Source organism: Mytilus edulis, chromosome 1, assembly GCF_963676685.1.
Source record: "Mytilus edulis chromosome 1, xbMytEdul2.2, whole genome shotgun sequence".
Lineage (NCBI taxonomy): Eukaryota > Metazoa > Mollusca > Bivalvia > Mytilida > Mytilidae > Mytilus > Mytilus edulis.
The window spans coordinates 104,567,228-104,588,967 of NC_092344.1; the positions used below are offsets into that span (position 1 = coordinate 104,567,228).

General features: G+C 31.8%; 1 protein-coding gene across 2 annotated transcripts; it reads right to left on the reverse strand.

Moving 5' to 3' along the window:
- Positions 1–688: 688 nt before the first annotated feature.
- On the reverse strand, positions 689–19,792 carry LOC139498922 (uncharacterized). 2 transcript variants are annotated; one of them, XM_071287516.1, is made up of 7 exons: positions 19,413–19,792; positions 10,174–10,289; positions 7,798–8,039; positions 6,430–6,586; positions 5,194–5,436; positions 3,049–3,202; positions 689–2,629 (listed from the first exon to the last, which is right to left on the reverse strand). In XM_071287516.1, the coding sequence occupies exons 2-7, from the start codon at positions 10,286–10,288 to the stop codon at positions 2,395–2,397; spliced, it is 1,146 nt and encodes a 381-aa protein (XP_071143617.1). In that variant the 5' UTR covers position 10,289; positions 19,413–19,792; the 3' UTR covers positions 689–2,394. The 2 variants fall into 2 exon arrangements, with proteins under 2 accessions (XP_071143617.1, XP_071143624.1); XM_071287523.1 differs by lacking the exon at positions 19,413–19,792 and adding an exon at positions 19,156–19,326.
- Between the last annotated feature and the right edge of the window lie 1,948 nt (positions 19,793–21,740).

Genomic DNA, 21,740 nt, shown 5'->3' on the forward strand with positions numbered 1-21,740 from the left:
AATTTATTACAGAAATCGCTAAAATTTTACAATAATTTAGTTTAAGTACAGCTTATATGGAAATTATATTAAAAAAGATAGGTCACCGATGAGTTGAAAAAGATATTTCAATTTTAGAGCCAAAAAATGGCATTTTTCCACCAAAGGGAGATAATTTGGAACTTTTTCAATGATGTATACATTTTGAAAGTCATCTGGGGCCAACACGAATTGATTGTTTTGAATGATTTTTGTACCATATGATAAAGTAACAACTACAAAAGGAAATAAATAAAATTTGTAATGAAAAACAAATGTTTGATTTTTTTCTGAAATTTTTATACCCTCGAGCCTCCTTAACGTCTCAGTATTGAAGGCCGTACGGTGACCCATAGTTGTTAATTTCTGTGTCATTTTGATCTCTTCTGGAGAGTTGTCTGATTGGCAATCATACCACATCTTTTTGTATTTTATTTTACACAATTTGCTCTTGATCTTATTCAAATGCCAATCACCGACTGAAAGAATCCATAGGAAAGCTACAAATTTTCATAATGTTACTTTTAACTTTCTATCTGTTTGAGTCTCTTTCTAGTTTTGTTTTTGTGTGTGTTGTCATATATCTCATCGATAATAAACAAACTGACAATGTTCAATACGAAGCTGTCTTCGTCTTCAGATGGGTTTCCTTTTAATATAATATAGCAGATTTACAAATTCATAAATACTGTTTTATTATACAATTAATATTACATTTTTGCATTAACATAAACCCACAACCTTCGACGAAATAAGATATAAATATGGACGCATACAGAATATGGCGTTAAATCTAAATCGTGTGTTACATTTTTGAATTGAAATAAGGTAACCTGCAAATAAAAGCAGATCAGTGGTTGGTATAAGTGATATTGAGCATAAGTTTTGATTCCTTACCAGGCATGTTCATATCATATATATCAAAATCACGTGTTTTTGAAATTCGTAAATGTTTAAGGAAATGTTATAATCTATTTATTATAAAAAAAATTAATCAGTCAACAATACAAAATAAATAATAGATTTACTTATTATATTCAAGTATTAGTATGCCATTATGAACATAAACATATATATATAAACAATATCTTAATTATGGAAAAACATGGTTTAAATATTGAATGAAATAATTATACAGTTTTAAACAATGACACACTACAACAAAATTCTAGATATTAAAATTGAGAATGGGAATAGGGATTAGGTCATAGACACAAAAGCCGAAGGCCACCAATGTTCGGTTATTTAAATTGCTGCCTCATTAACATTCATCGAAAATTGACCGATACATAGCATAAATCCCTAACTGTTTTGTTCGACGCGACCTTATTACGTTCTGTATTATGAAATGTTCATACTATATATCTATAAACCACATAGTAAACTTTACTTACAGTTTTTTGTGAATTCATTTATTTTCTAGGGTCCCAATTTTCGTAGATTGATGGAAACTTGCATTTTCGTGGATATTTGATTGCGTAGTTCTGCCAAAGTTTACATACATTCTAATAAAAAAAATTGTAATTCGTTGTTCATAGGAATTAGCGGTTCCCAAAAAACAACGAAATCCACGAAAATTGGTATCAAGCGAATGAAACAAATCTTCAAATACATTAAAAAGAGAATTCAGGGGACAAAACAAGGAACTCGAACAAATAATATTAATACTACAGTTTTGGTTTATGTCAAATCGTACTAGTAAACAATGGGACTATTTCATAAGGGTTACAATATCTTGCAACAACCGTCGACTTGGTAGGTGGACTATGCTAAAAGGTTGTATTTTTCGGTGAGGCTATTCTAAACCAATATTCATTATGTATTGTGCACTTTTAATACAATTATTTTTCTGTAATATCGCATTATATATCAAGTGTTTAGTGTATTACTATATATGTGTCCCATTATCCTAAAATCAAGACAAGAAAAATATACATATCATATCTGGTCCCGACTTTGATCGATAATGTCAAACTAGACAAAATTATTTTCATTCTCAAGTCAATATAACTTAAATAAATGTTTTCACTTTTGCAAAGAAATATTGTCAATTTCCCTTCTGTAGAGGCAATATCACTCTGGACAATACCAACATAATGTGACAGAGATTGGTCAAATGATTTCCCCAAATTTGAATCAAATTAAACAATGTCAGTTGTGATGAAAGTGTATCTATGAAAATAAAGATTACAACTTTAAGTATCTATGAAACAAAGTGTACACGTATCTATGAAATAAAGTGTACAAGTATCTATGAAATAAAGTGTACAAGTATCAATGAAAGAAAGTGTAAAATGAATGAAATTTGTTTCTCTCTCTCTCCCTTCCATAATAATTACATTCTAATAACGTATTCTTACAAATACAATTAATTCATCATATAAAGTATTGTCTCCCTTGGTGTTGAGTTAAATTTGGTCTTGGTGGTACAGGCGGCGTTATGTCTTTATCTGGGCTATCATCATCAGCATCATATGAATGTCCTCCTTCCATGTGGTCCATACTTAGAAAATGTTCATCTTGAAAATGTACATCTCTCGTTGGTGGTTGACTTTTATATTGTACAAAAGACTCTTTCATGTCAATTCCAGAATCTGGAAATTGTACATACCTGAAAACGATTTAAGCAAATTATAGTGCGCTCATTAAATAGTTCAATTATTTTTTCAAAAGCTTTCATTCTTGGATGAAATTAAATATTCAATACCTTTAAATAAGATTAATTGGAATTCTATATATTAAATAGAAATTGGTCACTCAGGATAATAGTTATTTAAAACAATTGAAATGGACTTTTAAAACGTCTAGTTTTAAATACACGTTTTAAATAACAGCAAGCCCACTCAGACACGATTTGAAAATGACTATTCGTAAAGTTGTTTTAAATTATCAATTTAGAGATAACTTTTGCATGTTTCTTACTTAACTCGTGATGTGTAATTTAAATCCAATTATGCTGTGTAGTATTATAAAACTAGGAGTCTCTCTTAGGAATTTGAACTCCATTGGAATATAGTATATACCACTTACCTATCTGCATTAGAGCGTGGGTAATTATAAGCATTGACATATGGATGTGTTGGTTTTTGTTGTAAAAATGGTCTTCCTTGTGGCTGGTAATACTGTTGAGTTGTCGTCCCTGATGTAGCACATGCTGAATACTGACATGGTCTTTGACCGGACCCTGTTAAATTATATAACAAAGGCTTTCTTACAATTGTTTCTTAATATTTATTATTCACGACTATACATTGTTTGTGCTTGAGGTACAATTTCAGAGAGATTCATACACTAACACACTAGGTATTGTCCGGAAACTACAAAAATGCTTGTTTTTGGCCCCTAATTCCTAAACTTTGGGTACCATAACCCACATTGGCCAAAATCAATCCCAACCTTCCTTTTGAGGTATTGGACCTTCTTGTGAATTTTAATAGAGATCCATCCATTTTAAACTAAAGTTATTGACCGGAATCCTAATGTGTCTTTGTACGAGGACTACGACGACGCACTCGACGCAGATGACTTCAAAGGAACCCTAAAGAATTTGCGGTCGTATAAAAATGCATTTAATAGGGAGCGTTCCATTAATATATATATATTGAAATTTCATTATCAAATATGTACTCGAAATGAAACTATGATGAATGATTTATTTACATTTATCATGAAAATGACACAGAAATTACACAACTATAGGTCACCGTACGGTCTTCAACAATCAGCAAAGCCCATACCGCATAGTCAGCTTTAAAAAGCCCCGAAAAAACAATGCAAAACAATTCAAACGAGAAAACTAACGGCCTTATTTTTATAAAAAAAAAAATTAACGAAAAACAAACATGAAACACATAAACAAACGACAACCACTGAATTACAGGCTCCTGACTTGGGACAGGCACATACATACATAATGTGGCGGGGTTAAACATATTAGCGGGATCCCAACCCTCCCCTTACCTAGGACAGTGGTATAACAGTACAACATAAGAACGAACTATAAAAATCAGTTAAAAAAGGCTTACATTGTAACTCATCAGATGGACAAAAAACAAGTGGACGTTGCCGGGCAATGTTTTAAAGATAGCAACACTATTCTTTTTAATATCGATCAGTAGATTAACAAGCACGTACATACAAAACATATTAAAGACAAGGAATTGTACTGAATTCTTAAAAAATAAAGTTATAGTTACTAACAAAAACACTAAAAACAATTATACCATATTAATAAGTGTTGTTTAAATCCAAAATAAACTTGCTTAAGGAGCAAATGTGTTGCTCTTTTTGTTTGTTTTCACTCATGTGTTTTCCTCGATTAATATTTGTATTTATATTCCTCTCTGAATATATTTTTTCAAATCATACTTAGTCATGGTTACAATAATTTGATCAAGGGGTTTGAATTATAGGCTTGATATAATGGTCATAACAAGACAGTTTGACGTTAAAAGTCTCCAAAAACACATGAAGTCATGATGCTCAAGCTGTTCTATTCCATGTCTGATATATCTACACAAGTGTTATTGAAATTCTATCTGATTTCACCGCCATTATCTAGTTCAAAATTTTCAAATCACATTTAAATCAGATTGTTTTACTAGTTTTAATTCAATTAAAAGGGATGTAGGTTTACTCTATCGAATATGAATACGTGGGTTGGGCTTGAAGTTATATCTAACAATCTTTGTCGATGCAAAAAGTATCAGCCATGATTTAGATTCGGAGACTCTCTGCCTCAGGAGTATCAAACTTGTATATTAAATCGAATGTTTGATGCAAAGTAATAGAAATTCATTTGTGTTAATTGACAAGACTTTTTACTTGGTTTTAAATTCCAGACTAAGTTAAGCCAGGGAAACATTAGATATGACATGTATATTTTTAAAAGCAATTATGATTTTCTAATTCGTGCTGGCGACAATCAGGCTTTTACTAAATAATTGAATGGCTATTAATCTTTACTAATCGTACGTTGCCAATTTAAACAGGACGCCAGTTTGCTTCCCAACATTTAATACATACTTTTATTAACATTAATATTTCAAAAGACTAATAATTTGTTAATATTTTAGGAGCACATGATATGTTGCCAATGTTTTTACAAAAGGAAAGTATAATCCTTTTAGATTAAATAGAAACGCCCATACAAGTATTCAATATATAGTTCAATACCTTCTGATTTGGGCGTGGATGAAGATGTAGCACTGCCTGCTGTATGTGCTCTGTTTGATGATGAAGAATCTGATGGGTGTTGCCGTTTCCAGCAACAATATGTTACCCAGCAAATAACTAGTATAAACGAAACTGTGCTAACAAGAGAACCAGCTATGATAACTGTGTCTCTTGTTCTTTTCTCTTCCTTCCTTTTTTCTTCGTTATACGATTCACCCTTTCGCTTTATACCGGAATCAGTGCCTACATAAATACAAAAATATTTCAACGTCATACCATTATAAAAACCGAAACTGGTATTTGTTTCTATCATTGTGTTTATTGAAACATCGGGGGTGCTCCATTTCATTCTCATTCATGGAGTTAAGTATGTATTTTAGAGAACTAGCTTTCATGTAGTTTATTTATATAGAATACGTCGTGTAGTTTATAATTTGTAAATAAGTATTGTTTTCATGGTGATGAAAAAGAAATAAAATATTTTCAATCTTATTCATCTGCAAAACATATTTTATCTTAATCTAACAGAATGTAATAACATTTATAATTGAGTAAATTATATTTATACCTGTCTGAATCTACTATATAAACACAATTACTTTACTTTACGATGGAATGGTTTGTTTTATGATTGCTTCTTTGGTGGTGTAATAATCGAGCACACCAAAGGGTCAATCAAACTATAAACGATTTCACCAACAATTTCCTGAAGTATTTGATATAATATAATGTTAACATTTTAAGACGAAAGTGTTCTGATTGAAGTTCACTTGTAATATAAGTAGCATACACTCCGTTTAATTAAAATGTTTCAGTTGTCTTCTTTAAGGGTTTAATAGTATACGAATTAAATCTGCCAATATTTTTAGTAATTCTAAATTTGATTCCTTCGGTTTTCTAAGAAGTGAAATCACAAAAATACTGAAATCCGATGAAAATTCAAAACGGAAAGTCCCTAATCAAATGGCAAAATCCAAAAACAAATCAAACGAATGGACAACAACCGTCATATTCCTGACTTGGTACAGGCATTTTCAAATGTAGAAAATTACGGATTAAACTTGGTTTCATAGCTAGCTAAACCTCTCACTTGTATGACAGTCGCATAATATTCTAATATATTAGCAACGATGTGTGAACAAAACAAAATACATAATAGGTAAAAGTGTCAAAATCAGTCAATATTGTGTTATTATCTTAATCACAACAAAAACAAACAAACATGTAAACACCTACCTTTAGTTGAATCCTCATCATGGGAACAATAAGAGGTCACCTCAAGGGTTATATCATAACCAGAGCCTTTATATTTTTTCAATTCAGTAAACTCTATTTTAATTTCATTTTTTCTTGAACACCATAATATAGGTGGAAAGGAATGACAGTCAAAACTCTGAAACAAATAAGAATTTTAAAATTTAATTCTTAACTGATGTTCATCATATTCTTCACCCATTCCGTAGACATTGGTACTTTTAATGGTTTTTTCATATTTTTGTAGTGGTTCACTGTAAAATATCTACATAAATACACACAGTTTCTCTCCTCAAACAGTGTCAACTATGCAATGTGCTGGACTAACTTATTCCTTATACGTTTAATTACAGTCCAAAAGGGAGAAGATACGAAAAGGGGAGTTAATATTGAAAACTTTTATATAAATAAAACGAATTTGATCTGAATGATCAATAGATTTTCGATGGTAACATAGAGTTGAGTAGATGTCCGTCACTTAAGAAAATGTTTTTCGTTCATTTTTTGTACATAAATTAGGGCGTTAGTTTTCTCGTATGAATTGTTTTACATTGTCATTCCGGGGCCTTTTATAGATGACTATGCGGTATAGGCTTTGCTCATTGTTGAAGGCCGTATGTTGACCTATAGTTGTTAATTTCTATGTCATTTTGGTCTCTTGTGGAGAGTTGTCTCATTGGCAATCATACCACATCTCCTTTTTTATATTGAACGCTCACACACATGCATGTGTTTGTTACAAATCAGGAGCCTGTAACCCAGTCGATCTTGTTGATTGCTGTGTGCAATTATTGTTTCGGTTTGTTTACTATACATCAGGCCACTTGTTTTCTTTTTTATGTATGCCATCTTTATAGCTAGTATACGATATAGGTTTCGATCATTGTAAAAGGTCATACGCAGACCTCTTATTGTTCACATTTTTGTCTTTTGGTGGAATCATATCGAACCGCATCGGTTGTGAACTTGTTTTAAAAACCCAAGTATATGAATTATATAAATAATTAATCAAAATAGTATTACTACCCCACCCCAACCCCATCCTTCCCCGGAATATCAAATGTTCGTCTTATTTCACATGCCATCATAAAACTTTACTACTTCGATTTTCGTGATCAAAGTATAGAACTATTAATATAATACTTGAACAAACCAATGAATAGCCAAACTGTATCGCAATGGAAAACACCTGCAATGTTGTCCTTTTACACAAAACTCATATGGACAAAAACATATAACGATATTTAGCCCAATAAAGGGATAACAATACTTTGAGATTAAATTGGAAAACTTGTCAGATTTTATATCTTTATTCATTTTCTAAAACCAGTTATTGGGTTAAATTCTCACCTGAGCATTTAGATCTCCAAGACCATCATAATATGTCATTCGAAAATCACAGCTTTTCATAGAATTATTATGAACACGGACACACAAACTAACACAAGGTTGTCCGACAATAGCATCATTCCAGTCCAGAAATCTAAGTTCACAGTTACGACTGTATATTTTATTCTGTGCTCTAATTATATACAAGGTATCCATATCATAATATAAAGGCTGTTTGCAAATATTTACATCATTTGCATTAACTGAAATAAATAATTTGTATATGCTAAGCTTTACCATATTAACTTTTTTTTTTAATGAAATACATGGCATACATCATACACATTTAAAACTTATAGATGGTATGAAATTAAGAAAGACCAATTTCCTTGAGTTTGTTTAATATACTAATTATAAAAATTAAAAGATGTGGTATGAATGCCAAAGAGACAACTCTCCAAAAGAGACCAAATGACAATGAGCAAAACCCATACCGCATTGTCAGCTATAACAGGCCTCGAAAAGACAAATGTAAAACAATTCAATTGAGAAAACAACCTAATTCATATATTATGTAAAAAAATTATTGAACGAAAAACATGTTAGACACCAACAATTAAACAACAATACCTGGATTACAATCCTGACTTGGGACAGGCACATACAGAATGTGGCGTGGTTAAACTAGTTTGTTGGTGCCAACCCCCCCCCCCCCCCTTTAAACCTTTTGTTTTAACCAAAATATTGAAAACGTAAATTACTTAAAAAAGGAAACCGAGACGCTAACTGTAGAGTGAAGATACATTAATAAACAAAACTAATATTTCAACATCATTTCTAAAGATTTGTGTTCAGTTCCTTTCAACTTATATTATTTAACGAATTGGGAATGCACGCATGACCTTTTGAAACCAATGACAGCAAACAAATTAATCCTTCGTGCCTATGCCAAAAATGCTATCAAAGATTTGCTTATGTTAAGCCAGGCATGGCACCTGAAAGATGCATTGCAATCGCCATAAACTTAAGACAAATGATAGATCTGGTTAAAGAAAGATATAAAGTACAAAAACAGATTAAGTAATAGAACAGCTTACGCATAACAAAAGCTGGAAATAGTGATGTCAGATCTCTCTCACAGTATGCAGCGTAATTAAATTAAAATTAGTTCCAGGACTGGTCTAATTGGTAAAGAAGTAAAACCAAATGATTAATATGACCGCGCTGACACTTCCCGGTCTAGTACACTAAAAGTGTGAATTGGGTATCTGTTACTATCGGGGAAATAAAATCAACTGTTAAAATAATATGTTATTTAGCTGATAAAGTCATATTGTCTATAATGATATTTTTCTAAGTTATCCAAGCTGTGTGTACTCAAAAATCACTTTATTGTTTATTTGTTACTTTCAACTGAGAGCCATAAAGAAAGACTTAGTTACGTCTACCAAAAAGGAGACAAAGTATATGAATTCCTATTTTTCCGAGGTCTTATGTCACTGTGTCATTATCAGAACTATTTTTCACATCTGTCATTTACAATGGATGACAATTAACAAGTATGACATCATAGGCAACGACTCATTGTTTTTCTTTGTTTGTTTGTTTAAAGTTGAGTTATTGTATACAATGTTCAATATTCTTGGATAGTTAAATTATTGATGTTACTTTCTTTCTTTTTTTTTTAACAATATCAATTATTTTACTTTGGTTTCTAACAATATCATGGTCCGAATAAATTCGAAAAACAATATCATCGTATACATTCGACTACGTTGGATATGGCTTTTCTTTAGGATCATTGTTGAATATAAAGCTTTCCGTTAATCTTATGCATTGTCAATTCGCCATCCCTTTGGTTATGATCATTCGCCTTTAAAACTAACCCAGAAAGTAGTTCGAATTCACCTAATTCGGTATATTTCACTCTAATGTGTTCCATAATGGATCATGAACCATGAACGAGTCATTATGTAGAATGTCCTTTGTTGTCTATAAATGACAATTTTCGTTGTCGAATACAATGTCAAAGACGAATAATTTAATAACCATAATGTCAAAAGTCAGAAGTGTGATACTTAAGATAAACAACAAAGTACATAGTTTAAACACTGCAGCGATCTTTCAATTCAAACGGAGACCGTTTAACTTATGGGTGTAGGACTTGTTCTAGTGATGAATATATCTCTGTATGTGACATCATACTAATCAGAGCTGCCCCTATAACATATTTTACTACTCAAGAATGACAAGTTGACAATAGGGAACAGAAATGATATATATCATAGTTTTTAGTCGTCTAAGCATAAAAAGAGGATAGAGCGATGCTAGTGCATGGATTAGAATTAAATTTGACAATTTTCGATCGAACGTTGAAGCATAATGTCAAAAACTTACGTATTCGTGTGTAATCAGCACAAGTACAAGCATTCAAGACAAACACAATGGTAATCCATACGATATTGATAAACGACGTGTAGTTACTACCGCTGGGATCTGATTGTTCTAGCATCCTGCAAAATAAATACGTTATGATTTTTTAAAAACTTTAATCTTGGTATTACCAATTCTTTGGATTTACATAAAGCTTGTTCAGTGTGCTTCTCTTTAAAACTGGATTTATAGCTTTTGGTACTGTTGTCAAATATATAATGCAAAACAACTTATCTAGTGTTAGTAGTAGAGTGGTATGTCCAATAAGTCAAATCAATCTTTCAGATCTTTCTGTTATGTCATATGCATCCAATAAAATTACAATAAAAATAAAATAAATATAAACGATAAAGTAAAGACAGACTTTTGTCAAATATAAATTCCAAAGTCCAGGTGTATTCAGCACAAACGACAGCTAAATGGGGAACCATGTGGTTTTACATTTTTGTTGCAGATGGGCAAAGAAGATGTCAGATAATTAAAACAATTCAGTATCTTATAATGTGTTGAAATCTGGTTTATATTTATTTCAACACTAAAACGTAAAATATATTCCTGATTTATGATTCATTGCGAACAGTATATAGCCATACATTCACTTCAAAATTAATAAGGGCTGTTTATGGTACTGTTTATGCACATTTTTTTTTACCCTAAAGAACATAAATATTATGTCAGTATCAAAGTTTTTCCAATACTTTTCTTGGTCAATGTATTTGATGGATTTTTTTTATAGTTCGGCAGATAGTTATCAAAGGTACCAGGATAATAACCGTCAAAAAAAATGTTGATCAAAAAACTTTTAAGGATTTGGATGAAAGTAAATATCATCATTTTTTATTGAAACTTGGATACATCATGGACTTGGACAGAAATTGTCCAATAACAGTGCAAAAAAGCTTTTCTTTTTTATATAAGACACTTGAAAGTGACAGCCGTTGGCTTTTTCTTTGACCAAATTTTTCATGAGAAACTGATGCCTAGAACCAAGTAACCTAGTCGAACATTTCTATGACCAAGTGTTTTTTAATGAAAAACTTTTAAAGTGACAAATGATGACTTGGACCTCGCTTGGACCAAGTTTACCTGGTTATGGAATCCTTTGACCAAGTTAAATTTGAACCGGGCAAAAGAAAAGAGTTGTTTTTAAAGATCCTGGAATAAGAATTATTTCCACCAATTTTTTAACGTTACTGAATACTATTTTGGCATGCATTGGATGTGTATTGCGATTTATACTGCACTCGTTCTATTTAAGCAGTCAAAATGCGTTGACTGTATATTTCTATATCATATACAGTCACTGACCCGATATCACTTTTCCTCATGAATATTTAAATAGAAATTTCCGAAATGATATTGAATTATTCATACGACCTCTTCAACCTGTTCTTGTTTCAAATGCATACAACGATGCGTGGAACGACTCAACATTGTTTCTTTTGCAATTATTGGAAAACATATTTAATTTGTTAATATTTTTTGTTTGCAACCTATAAATCATTATGTTTTATGCTTATATATGGTTGATATTTAAGTCCATACTCAATCGATTTCGTTCACCATCGAGTGTTGGTTTCAACAGGTAAATGTAAATTTCATTGTGTTGTATATTTCTCCGCGAGCATGATGTGAGGCCTTTTTAAAGGGTATTTCCCCCAATATTTAAATCAAATAAATAACCTTAACGCATTAAACAACAATTGAAAATGTTTTTTAGATTGCAGTATAAAGACAATAATAGTGCATTGATTTGACATATCAACGATATAATTGGATTCGGCCCGAAACGGGGAAATTGCTCGGCACAGCCTCGCATTTCCCCGTTTCTAAGCCTCATCCTTATATCGTTGATATGTCAAGTCAATGCACTATTATTGTCTATATCAAATTTCCTTTGAAAAGTTAATTATTACAACTTGACAGAATCTGTAGTTGTCTTAATGTATGGGATAGATCTAAGGGTATTTGTTTCTTCTTTCATTTAAAAAATGTTCGGAATACACTACACGTGCAGGCTGTCGTCTGTTGATATTTTTTAATACTTATTTACTCGATCACGTGTGGTCATGATTGGCATATGTAAAAACTAACTTGAATTATTGCATACTTGTAAAATACTTCTGCTAATTATTCTTTCATCTGAACGCATTTGTTAATGGATTTAAAACATGAGAGTTATTTCGTTTTAGAAGACGGCATGTGCAAGGTATTAATTGAGCGAACTGCTGAGGGACAAAGACAATTTAAACCTAGATACCCCAAACAGTACTCTTTTTGTTAACGAGTTATGCAATCTTTGTTTTCCCTGTTGACCATTCTGTAATATTTCAACATGTTTAAATGCTGTGGACATTATGTGTTTTAAATGTTCCTAATATTTAAGAATAATTACGTCATAAGTGAAAGTAATGTTCTGCAGTCAAAAGCTAATATCGATATTTTACTACTTTGTGTAAATTATGTGCAATCTTTGCGCCTTATGCATGTCTCTCCGGGGGGAAACCCTATGTCTTATCCAGATGTTTTCAAATTGATCAATTAAAACATAAAAAGAAGACAATTATGCTTACAAATTAAATAAACAACCTTCAAAATGAAGATAGTCCTCACCAATGAAAACGTTTCTATGATTTTTCTTGAAATTGTATAAGAAGTTATAAACCACTTTTTATAAAAACTTTGAAAATCAACAATATCATATTCAACCAATTGTGACGTATGATTTGATAAGAATCTTATTATAACGACCTACAATGTATGTTTAACAAAAAGATATACCGCAGCAGGCACAATATAGTGCATAATGTTTAGCGAAAAACATAAAAACGATACCAGTTTTACTGCACCAGGTGCATGTGCATTTAATCAAAGAATGTCTCTAAATGATGGTCAAGGTCTAAATATTTTCTAATTCATACCTTAATGCGAACGTAGGTGAGCAGGTAGAACCATTAGGACCAATAAAAACATAATACGGACAAGGAATCAGAGCTCTGAATGACGGAGTTCCCCTAATTTCAAATGATTTCGTACGTAGTGTTACAACAGAAAATTTTGATAAAACAATATCAGTATTTTATGCCAGTATTGCAAAGTACTCAGCTACTAGGCTGGTGATACCCTAAGGGAAAAGAGTCGACTCGCACATCATAAACTTATAAGTTCTTTCAAATGGAGATACTATTCAGTCATATTAAAGGGATCTGGTTTACCATTCTTTGTTATCAAAATGAAGCAGTTTTTGTTTTCCCACCCAAGAAAGGTAACTAACATAAGACTAGATAATTGAAAGGGCATTTTACGTCTTGTGTGTATTTTTTTATTTTTCGTTCATTTATATGTTTTGGAAATTTGTGTGACAATCATTTTCTCTGAAATAGTTTCACATGTTTGTGGGCCATGCAGCTGAAGCCCGCCTGTGGGATTTTCTCACTGTGTGGACGACCATCTGATGACATCGTTTTCTGCTCTTTAGTCGGGCTGTTGTCTCTTTGACATATTCCCCCTTTCCATACTCAATTTTATTATGCCATTGTTAACAACAAAGTTTCGGGATGAACTTCTGTGAGACAGGATTTATAGACGTTGACAGTATTTATACAATGCATTGTGGGCATACGATACATGTTCGATCACACGGAAAATTTATGACGAAAATTGGCATACAAGCCTTAATCAACTAGTCATTTCAAATATGTATTTAAAACAAATCCTGTGCTACCTTTAGAAATAAATGGGATCGGACGAGGCTTCCTATTTATACACCTCGCAAAGAAAACGGACGACCAATTTTAGCAAGAGTTTTACTGCCGGATCTTGAGAAGTCAACATATACCAAACCCAATTAATTTGATTACAGATTTTCTTATAACCAGCTACCCCTAAAGTACAATTGCAAAGCATTCCACAGGACACAGAATAAAAATATCTGAAACATTGCTTAAAGTTTTATTCTTTAACTCTTGTTTTTTTCTTCTTGGTATAATATTTATTTTATAATGATATATCTGTTTTAAAGTTTCTTTTTCTTGACATGCAGTGTATATCCGCTGTAGAATAATTATTTTGCCTACTGAGCTGACAATCAATTGTTGAGGAAATTAAAAACTTATACAATTTATGTATACTTTCATCACCAGTTGCTGTTAATTTAAGATCTGAGGAACCAAGATACAGAATCTTTTAACATCAGTGTCTTCATAAAAACAGGTTTTTAAGATAAAATCTTTATTTATTGTTGTTTTTACGATGAGTATTAACTAGGGATATGCAAGCAGGCGGTGACAGTTGCTTTTTGGTAATATTTATACGTTACCTGAAATTCCAAGAATGATATATTGGTTTATTTTGATCTGAGGCCTGAAAAGGTAACGCTATAGTACATTTGAGCTTTTGTATAGAACATCAAAACAATTTTCAAGAAATTCACGGTTATCATAGTCAGAAGCTGCAGTTGACGGTGGCAACATGCCAGCTTCTATAAAGTTCTGAAAACTGATGAATTAGATTGTGACAAGTACTTTCGATATACAAAAGCTTTAAAAATAAGAAGATTGAAATTCTATAATAACTGCCAATCGTGTTAAATCTGATTTTGTAGGAACCTCGAAATAAAATAAACATTTTACTAAAAAACATTTACCATGCAGTAGACTTTGAAGTCGTTAATTTCGGTTTGTAAAATACTGCAGCAACAATAAAAGAAAACACACACACACTCAATAAATGTAACTTTTTTTTCGAAAAACGCAAGGACCATGACCTGTTTCTTCTTGAAAATAAAATCGAAAAACTTAGTACGGCATGAAAATCTTACTGGACAGAAAATGAAAAATTCTGAACCAACTATATGAAAAGCTTTATTTTTATTTTTTTAGTTTAAACATATTTGTTTATAGTGGATTGGGAAACAAGTTATTACAACTTATATTAATACCTTTCAACTTTGCTGGTGCGAGTGCTGCTTGCATTAACACGGGTCAGCCATGTATCGTCCGCTTCGGACGGACTATTATCGTTTCTCAAGACTATACACGCAAATGGTGTCAATGGAGAGCCGAAAATTCAGTCTCTGAAATTTTCTCCCCCTCGTACTGGGATCGAACAAGGAATATTTGTATTTGTATTCCGATGCGCTAACCACTACCATTACTACAATAACACCACGGGTCTCCTAAATTATTTTTCATTCGATAAAGAATAGCTAGCATGCTTTATACCTTGATGTGTAGACAATAAAATTTGCTTTCTCAAGAAATAATCTGTATTTCAGTCACACAAACTTAAAGTGACCTTTCTATAGCGCCAGATCATCATATTTTTAGAGTTTTGTTATCTTAACTTTCAAACAAGAATTGATCGGCTATCTTAATTTGAAGGTAAACAATGCAGATGCTTCCCTTGTTGTTTTTTTAACATTCAAAACATCTTTAAAAATGCAAGAAGCTATCACGATATCAGAGAAACTTATCCTGTTTCACCAAGTCAAACTGTATTTTCTTATTTTGTAAATTTTGTAAATACTTGTAATATAAGAAAGTAAGTAAGTAAATTGTTTATTATAGTGACATGTGTAAATCAACATAAATGTAGGTAATTCATCAAAATATAATCCGACATATAAAACAAACCCGGACCGATGGACCAATACGTCATCGTGTACATTCATTTTAATATAAATGCTTCAATTAATGTTAATTGTCAATTTGAATTCGAGAGAAAGATAATAATAGTTTAAAAATAAGCGTTTGTAAAAGTTCATATATTGTTCTATTAAAGTTTATGAAAACTTTATAAATTTTTTAAACTAGAGTAAACCGTTTGTTTTCTACTGAAAAGTGACGCTGCTAAGTACAAAGGTATTTTCCTTGGATTGTTCACTATTATAGAAATGTTAATTTCCCCAGATTTGTAGCTACATATATAAAGAGTCAGATCGCTAATATATTACATAAATATTAAATGAACGGATGCCTCAGCTCTCTAATGATTGTATATGCAACGACACTGCATGGTATTTGTTACGTAACACTCTTTAATCTATAGTAAGGTCAGCTGTGGGAATGGAACCGTAGCTCTTGTACTGCTTTACTGCTTTATACATGGTGCACACGTCGAAAAAGGGTGGGATATTTCCTTTATTCTTTAAATTATAAGGCAAATACATAGCTGGGTATCACATAAACGGAGACCTGTCCTTTATGGATATCGAGTTAATCATTTCCTATAAGGTCCTTGAATTCCAAAGGTTATTACAAAAAGTATAGTTCGATTTAAACTAAATAAGGATTGATACATAATACATAAAATCACAATGATATACTAAAACAGGATAACTTCATATTCGAAAGTGAACGTATACAACAATTGTAATTAATAAAAAGTGCATGTATTTACGAATTTGACATCATTAGAAGGCAATATAAAATCTTAACTAACAAGAAGGAATAAATGGGATTTTATTTAAACCTTTAGATACTTTTTATGTTGTCGTTGTTCTTTATAAAACATGCTAAAAGTATTAAACAAATGCAAGAACCACCAATTAGAGCAGCTTTCATGATTTTTTAGGAACTTATCCTGTTTTACCAGGCCAAAAATTATTTTCTTAGTGTATCAATATATATTTATTACATAAATATTGAATGCACGGATGCATTAGCCTTCGGATGATTGTAAAAAGAAATGTACGTGGTATTTGTTACGTAACAATCCTTAATCTATAGTAAGGTCAGTTGTAGGAATGCAACCGTGGCTCTTATAATGCTTAACTGCTTTGCACATGGTGCACCTGTCAAGGAGGGACGAAATATTTCCTTTATGTAACAAAAGCAGGTCTGCTTTCACATAAAGAGAGACTGTCCTCTTTTTGTTTTAAGTTAATCCTTTCCTGTAGGTTCATTGGATTCCAAAGATAGTCAGTTTGATTGTAACTAAATATTGAGGAATTATATGCAAAATACGCAAAATTATTCTAGAACAAAATTCAAAGAGCAATTTTATTCTCGCATTCGAAAGTGTGTTTAATTTAGTAATAACCAATAGTGTTACATGTAACTACATGTGATCTTCAGAAGACAAGATGTCTTTTGTGAAATTAAAATAACATAAACGAACTAAATTTTAATCAAACATCATACTCAAATCATATTCTAAACTAAACAAGCTATATTTTTTAGTACAATCGTAACATTAGTCAGATGAACGGAAAAAAAACAAGCCTCAGCTACAAAGCCACTTCTCGTGGTTTATCATTATTTATTGGTTTATCTTGAAATTTAACTTTGCTCAATATAATTATATACATTCAAAAAGTATTCTTAACCATCATTTACTACATAAGGAAATATCTGTACCAATTAAAAAAAAATGACGAGTTTGATGTGTTTTGAAATCTGATAAGAGACTTTCCGTTTTGAATTTCCCTTGAACTTGGAGTTCGATATTATCGTTATTCTACCCAAGTCGATGGCATAATGAATTAATGAGAAGGACACATGGAACATAACTTTTGACGGCATTGGGCAAGGATTTTTTTTTAATAAACCACGAATCAATGAAATATATTCACGACTACATTGACGGTTTATATATAAATACTCATATATTACGAACATCTGTGAAATTTGAAACGATGATTGTTTCAAAAATATATTGGCAATGAAATCACATGCAGCACCATAAATTCTGAGCTATTGCCTTGTTTTTCGATCTTATCAATATAATCTTATACGCAACGATGTTCACAGTATCCACATTATTGAAATCAGCTTTTATTGGATTTTTATTGGCCTGAAGTTTAAATAAGTACATAAGTTAAATGATACATAATTGTACTCTATAACGTTTCAATAAATCGCATAGACAATAAATGCACTTTGGACCAATTCCCTGATTATAATACAAATAAATTCTCTCAATATAGTTGAAAATACCCCATAACAAGATATGGACGCTAATATTGAGGGTATCCGAATTGCACCTACTATGCCTAATGTAACGTATTTTATTTCCTCACAGTTTTAAAAAGATAACTTTTTTGGACGTCGGATGGTGACGTTTCTATAGATTTTACTTTTTTCCATGGAAAACTTCATCTGTTGATATGTTCTGTGAAAGTTGTGTGCATATCTACACAGAATTAGCCATGTAGAAAGACGTGCATCACGTCAAATCATAACATTGCAAATTGTTTAGTCTCAAAAATACTTATAAGACATTTCCACTGCTGTTTTGCTAAATATGTAGGTACTATTTGGGTACTGCGACGTTATAGATATTAAAAAGGAGTTTGATCATAAACCTTATTTTCATGAAACTATTTTCAATCCATCAATCTTTGATAACATAAAAATTGGTGCATAAATATCCTCTCACGCAGATTTGTGATTTGTTCCAAACTCAATTTTAAGGAAGGACTAAATTATTTAAAAAATTATCTTAAAAAGATGTCATTCTTGTTAAATTGAACTTCTACACCAGTGTCTCTGATTGGTTTCTGTTTCCCCAAAAAAACACAAAGGTTAGTATTTGTATATATATATTCATATACATATCTAGTAAATTTGTGTTTCCATTGTTGCACTATAATCTATTTTACTTAGATCGGAACAGAAAAAAAATGGGACCAATTTAGATCCATTGTTTAAAAAACAAAATGAAAACTTTTAATGCGTTTGGAATCATAAACAATCAGAATTAATAATGATAATATTCATGTATTGCACATAACAGTAGCATCTTTTATCTTTTAACTATTATGTCAAATACGTTTGATGTCCGTCGTTTATGTCTAATTGGTACGTACAGTGGAATTTGTAACATGTAACAAATGAAGAAACAGTTCTGCTGAAAAGGTCAATTAACAAATGTTCTTCATCATTATAGAGACGAAAAAACAGAAATATAGCGTACATAAACCTTAAGTAAACAAACTTTTCTTACCTTTCAACATAGATAGTATCGATGCACGAGATTTCGCATCGTCTGCCAGCTGTACTGATCAAAATAATCAGATAAATGCATACTTCAAACAAGTGCTATAAGCTTTTGTGTGTTTTATGTGTGAAGATGCGCCACAGAAATTTATCTCTATAATGTATAGCCGATTTCAAAACCTGATTTTGGATTCGAAACATGCTTATTGTGCTGTGATGAATCCATTACAGAAAAATGCAAGAAAAATAATTAAACATTCCTACCTGGCAATAGCTTGTCAAATTTTACTTTTCACTCCCTGTAGATTAATTAATAAAATTATCTCTAGATAAAGCGATGTAACCATTTAGTTAAATAGTTCCGTTCACACTAACGAATCAAACGGAAAATCAGATACTGATTAATAACTGAATGTTACCCATATCATAATATCCTGCTGTTCTCTAACGTTAATAGCACTCTGTAATTTGAATCACCCACCAAATTGAAAATAAATTATGTATTTTGCTGCACACTTGGTTTCAGATCTTAGATAATTAATTTCGAATCTGCTCGTCATCATGTCTAAAATAGCTTTCTTCTGATGTTTACATAGTAAAGCTAACATAGACATGTCTCACTTCCATCTTTATCAAATTTTAGTACGGTGCTTGCTTTTTGGTTCGTTATTGGGTAATTATGGAAAATATATAAAGCAGGTTTGCCGTATTGGTTCGTCACTCATTTTCAGTAATGAAAGAAATTAAACGTGCTTTTTCACATTTTACTATTTGAAAACGTATCTGGCTATGCTTAATCTTTATGTTTTTTAAGTAAACTCTAAAATAATACTTTGATGGTGCATCTCAGTGCACATGATATATCTTAGAATTAGTGTCAAGGTGTTTTGTTCAGTAATGAATGTCGAGTTGGATACACTCACGCTTTCAGACGTTAAAATTCTCTGGCAACTGTGTGATATATAGTTATATCACAGATTCTGCAAAGGCATGTAGTTCAATTGCGCGAGAAGGCTTAACCTACAACTTAAGAACAAAGTCTGTTCACATCCTGTGCAGTTCAACTGCTTTGCAATCATTCAACCTTCTGCAAGATATCGAGACGTGAAAGGTGATTTTACATCATGATAACAACAGGTCACATACTAAATGGGCTTCGGACTATCTTTCGAATCAAAGCACTATCTTGTTACCCTGGCTATTCAGATCAACAGATTTAATTAAAATTTAACATTTATATATTGGAATTGAGCGCCACACGTGCCACGGTCATGCAGCCTTGTAACATACCAAGCGGACACACCAGTAGAGGTGCAGGAAAGATATAATGTTCGAATCAAGTGTTTAAAAATACCAGTACATTGATTCATTATCGCTAAATCAATGCAATGATGACTATTGTATTGCACTTAAATGTTGATCACAACACCTATTAATGTTATATTAACCCAACCGGTTTTGTTCCATGACAACTTTAAACGCAGATAATACTTTGTTTAAGGTCGAGAAGAGACTGTGTAAATACAATAGCAATACTTCATACACAAATGCACCAAAGACTGAATAAAGGCAACAGTAGTATACCGGTGTTCAAAAGTCATAAATCGATTGAGAGAAAACAAATCCGGTATACAAACCATAACCGATTGAAACACATCAACTATAAGAGAAAAACAATGGAACGACATGCAGGTACACCGAAGTGCAACTAAAAAAAAACCAAACGCAAACACACGCGGGGTATTTTGTTCGATAAAATATTGATTAAAGTAACTACTACAAGGTCACTGGGGTAAAGCTGATGACCGTAACTGCATTCACGGTCATCCCAAGATGTCGGACGAAAAATTAGGTCAGTATTTTTATTGTCTGTTAAGTTGTTTCTACATCATTTTCTTTACAAAGCATACATTGGTACGATGTAAATTTATAAAAGATTCACACGGAAGTCACAAATCTCTACCGAGGAACATGTATAGAACGGGAAATTGGGTTTGAAAAATTCGCTAAGATGACCGTAAATCATCTTTAAAATATTTTCAAGATGACCGTAACATATAATAAGGATGACCGTGATTGGTAAAATGATGACCGTAATTTCGAAAGGATGACCGTAATTTAGTATGAAATTCAAAACAGTGTAGCTGTGGCCATTGATTGACCCATCAAAATCATCCATTGACTGGGACAATTTACGTGAACGTTTGTCTGTAACAACCACTGTTCATGACGTACCTACGATAGACATTTAAACTGTGGGGTCAACAAAGGTTTCTTAACGCCTTTAATTATAAAATAATTCGAAAAATTAATCAGGAATAACCTTTGTGTTTTGATTTATATAATTGATATAAATCAAAATATCGTGTTATTTCTGATTAATTTTTCGAATTACTTTATTTAGGTGTTGAGAACCTTTGGTGACCCCATAGTTTAAGTGTATTTAAAAAGTACATAGTGAGCATTGGTCGTTACATACACACGTTCACCTAAATTGTCCCAGTCAATGAATGATTTTAATGTGTCAATCAATGGCCACAGCTACACTGTTTTGAATTTCATACTATAAAGGATGACCGTACCTTTCATAGT

What these genes read in the sequence shown, in the direction of transcription:
- LOC139498922 (XM_071287516.1), bottom strand. Translation starts at nt 10,288, where the DNA reads ATGCTAGAACAATCAGATCCCAGCGGTAGTAACTACACGTCGTTTATC. An exon ending in TTGGAGATCTAAATGCTCAG is followed by an intron (nt 6,587 to 7,797) that starts GTGAGAATTTAA and finishes TATTTGTTTCAG; the next exon opens with AGTTTTGACTGTCATTCCTT. An exon ending in TGATGAGGATTCAACTAAAG is followed by an intron (nt 5,437 to 6,429) that starts GTAGGTGTTTAC and finishes GTATTTATGTAG; the next exon opens with GCACTGATTCCGGTATAAAG.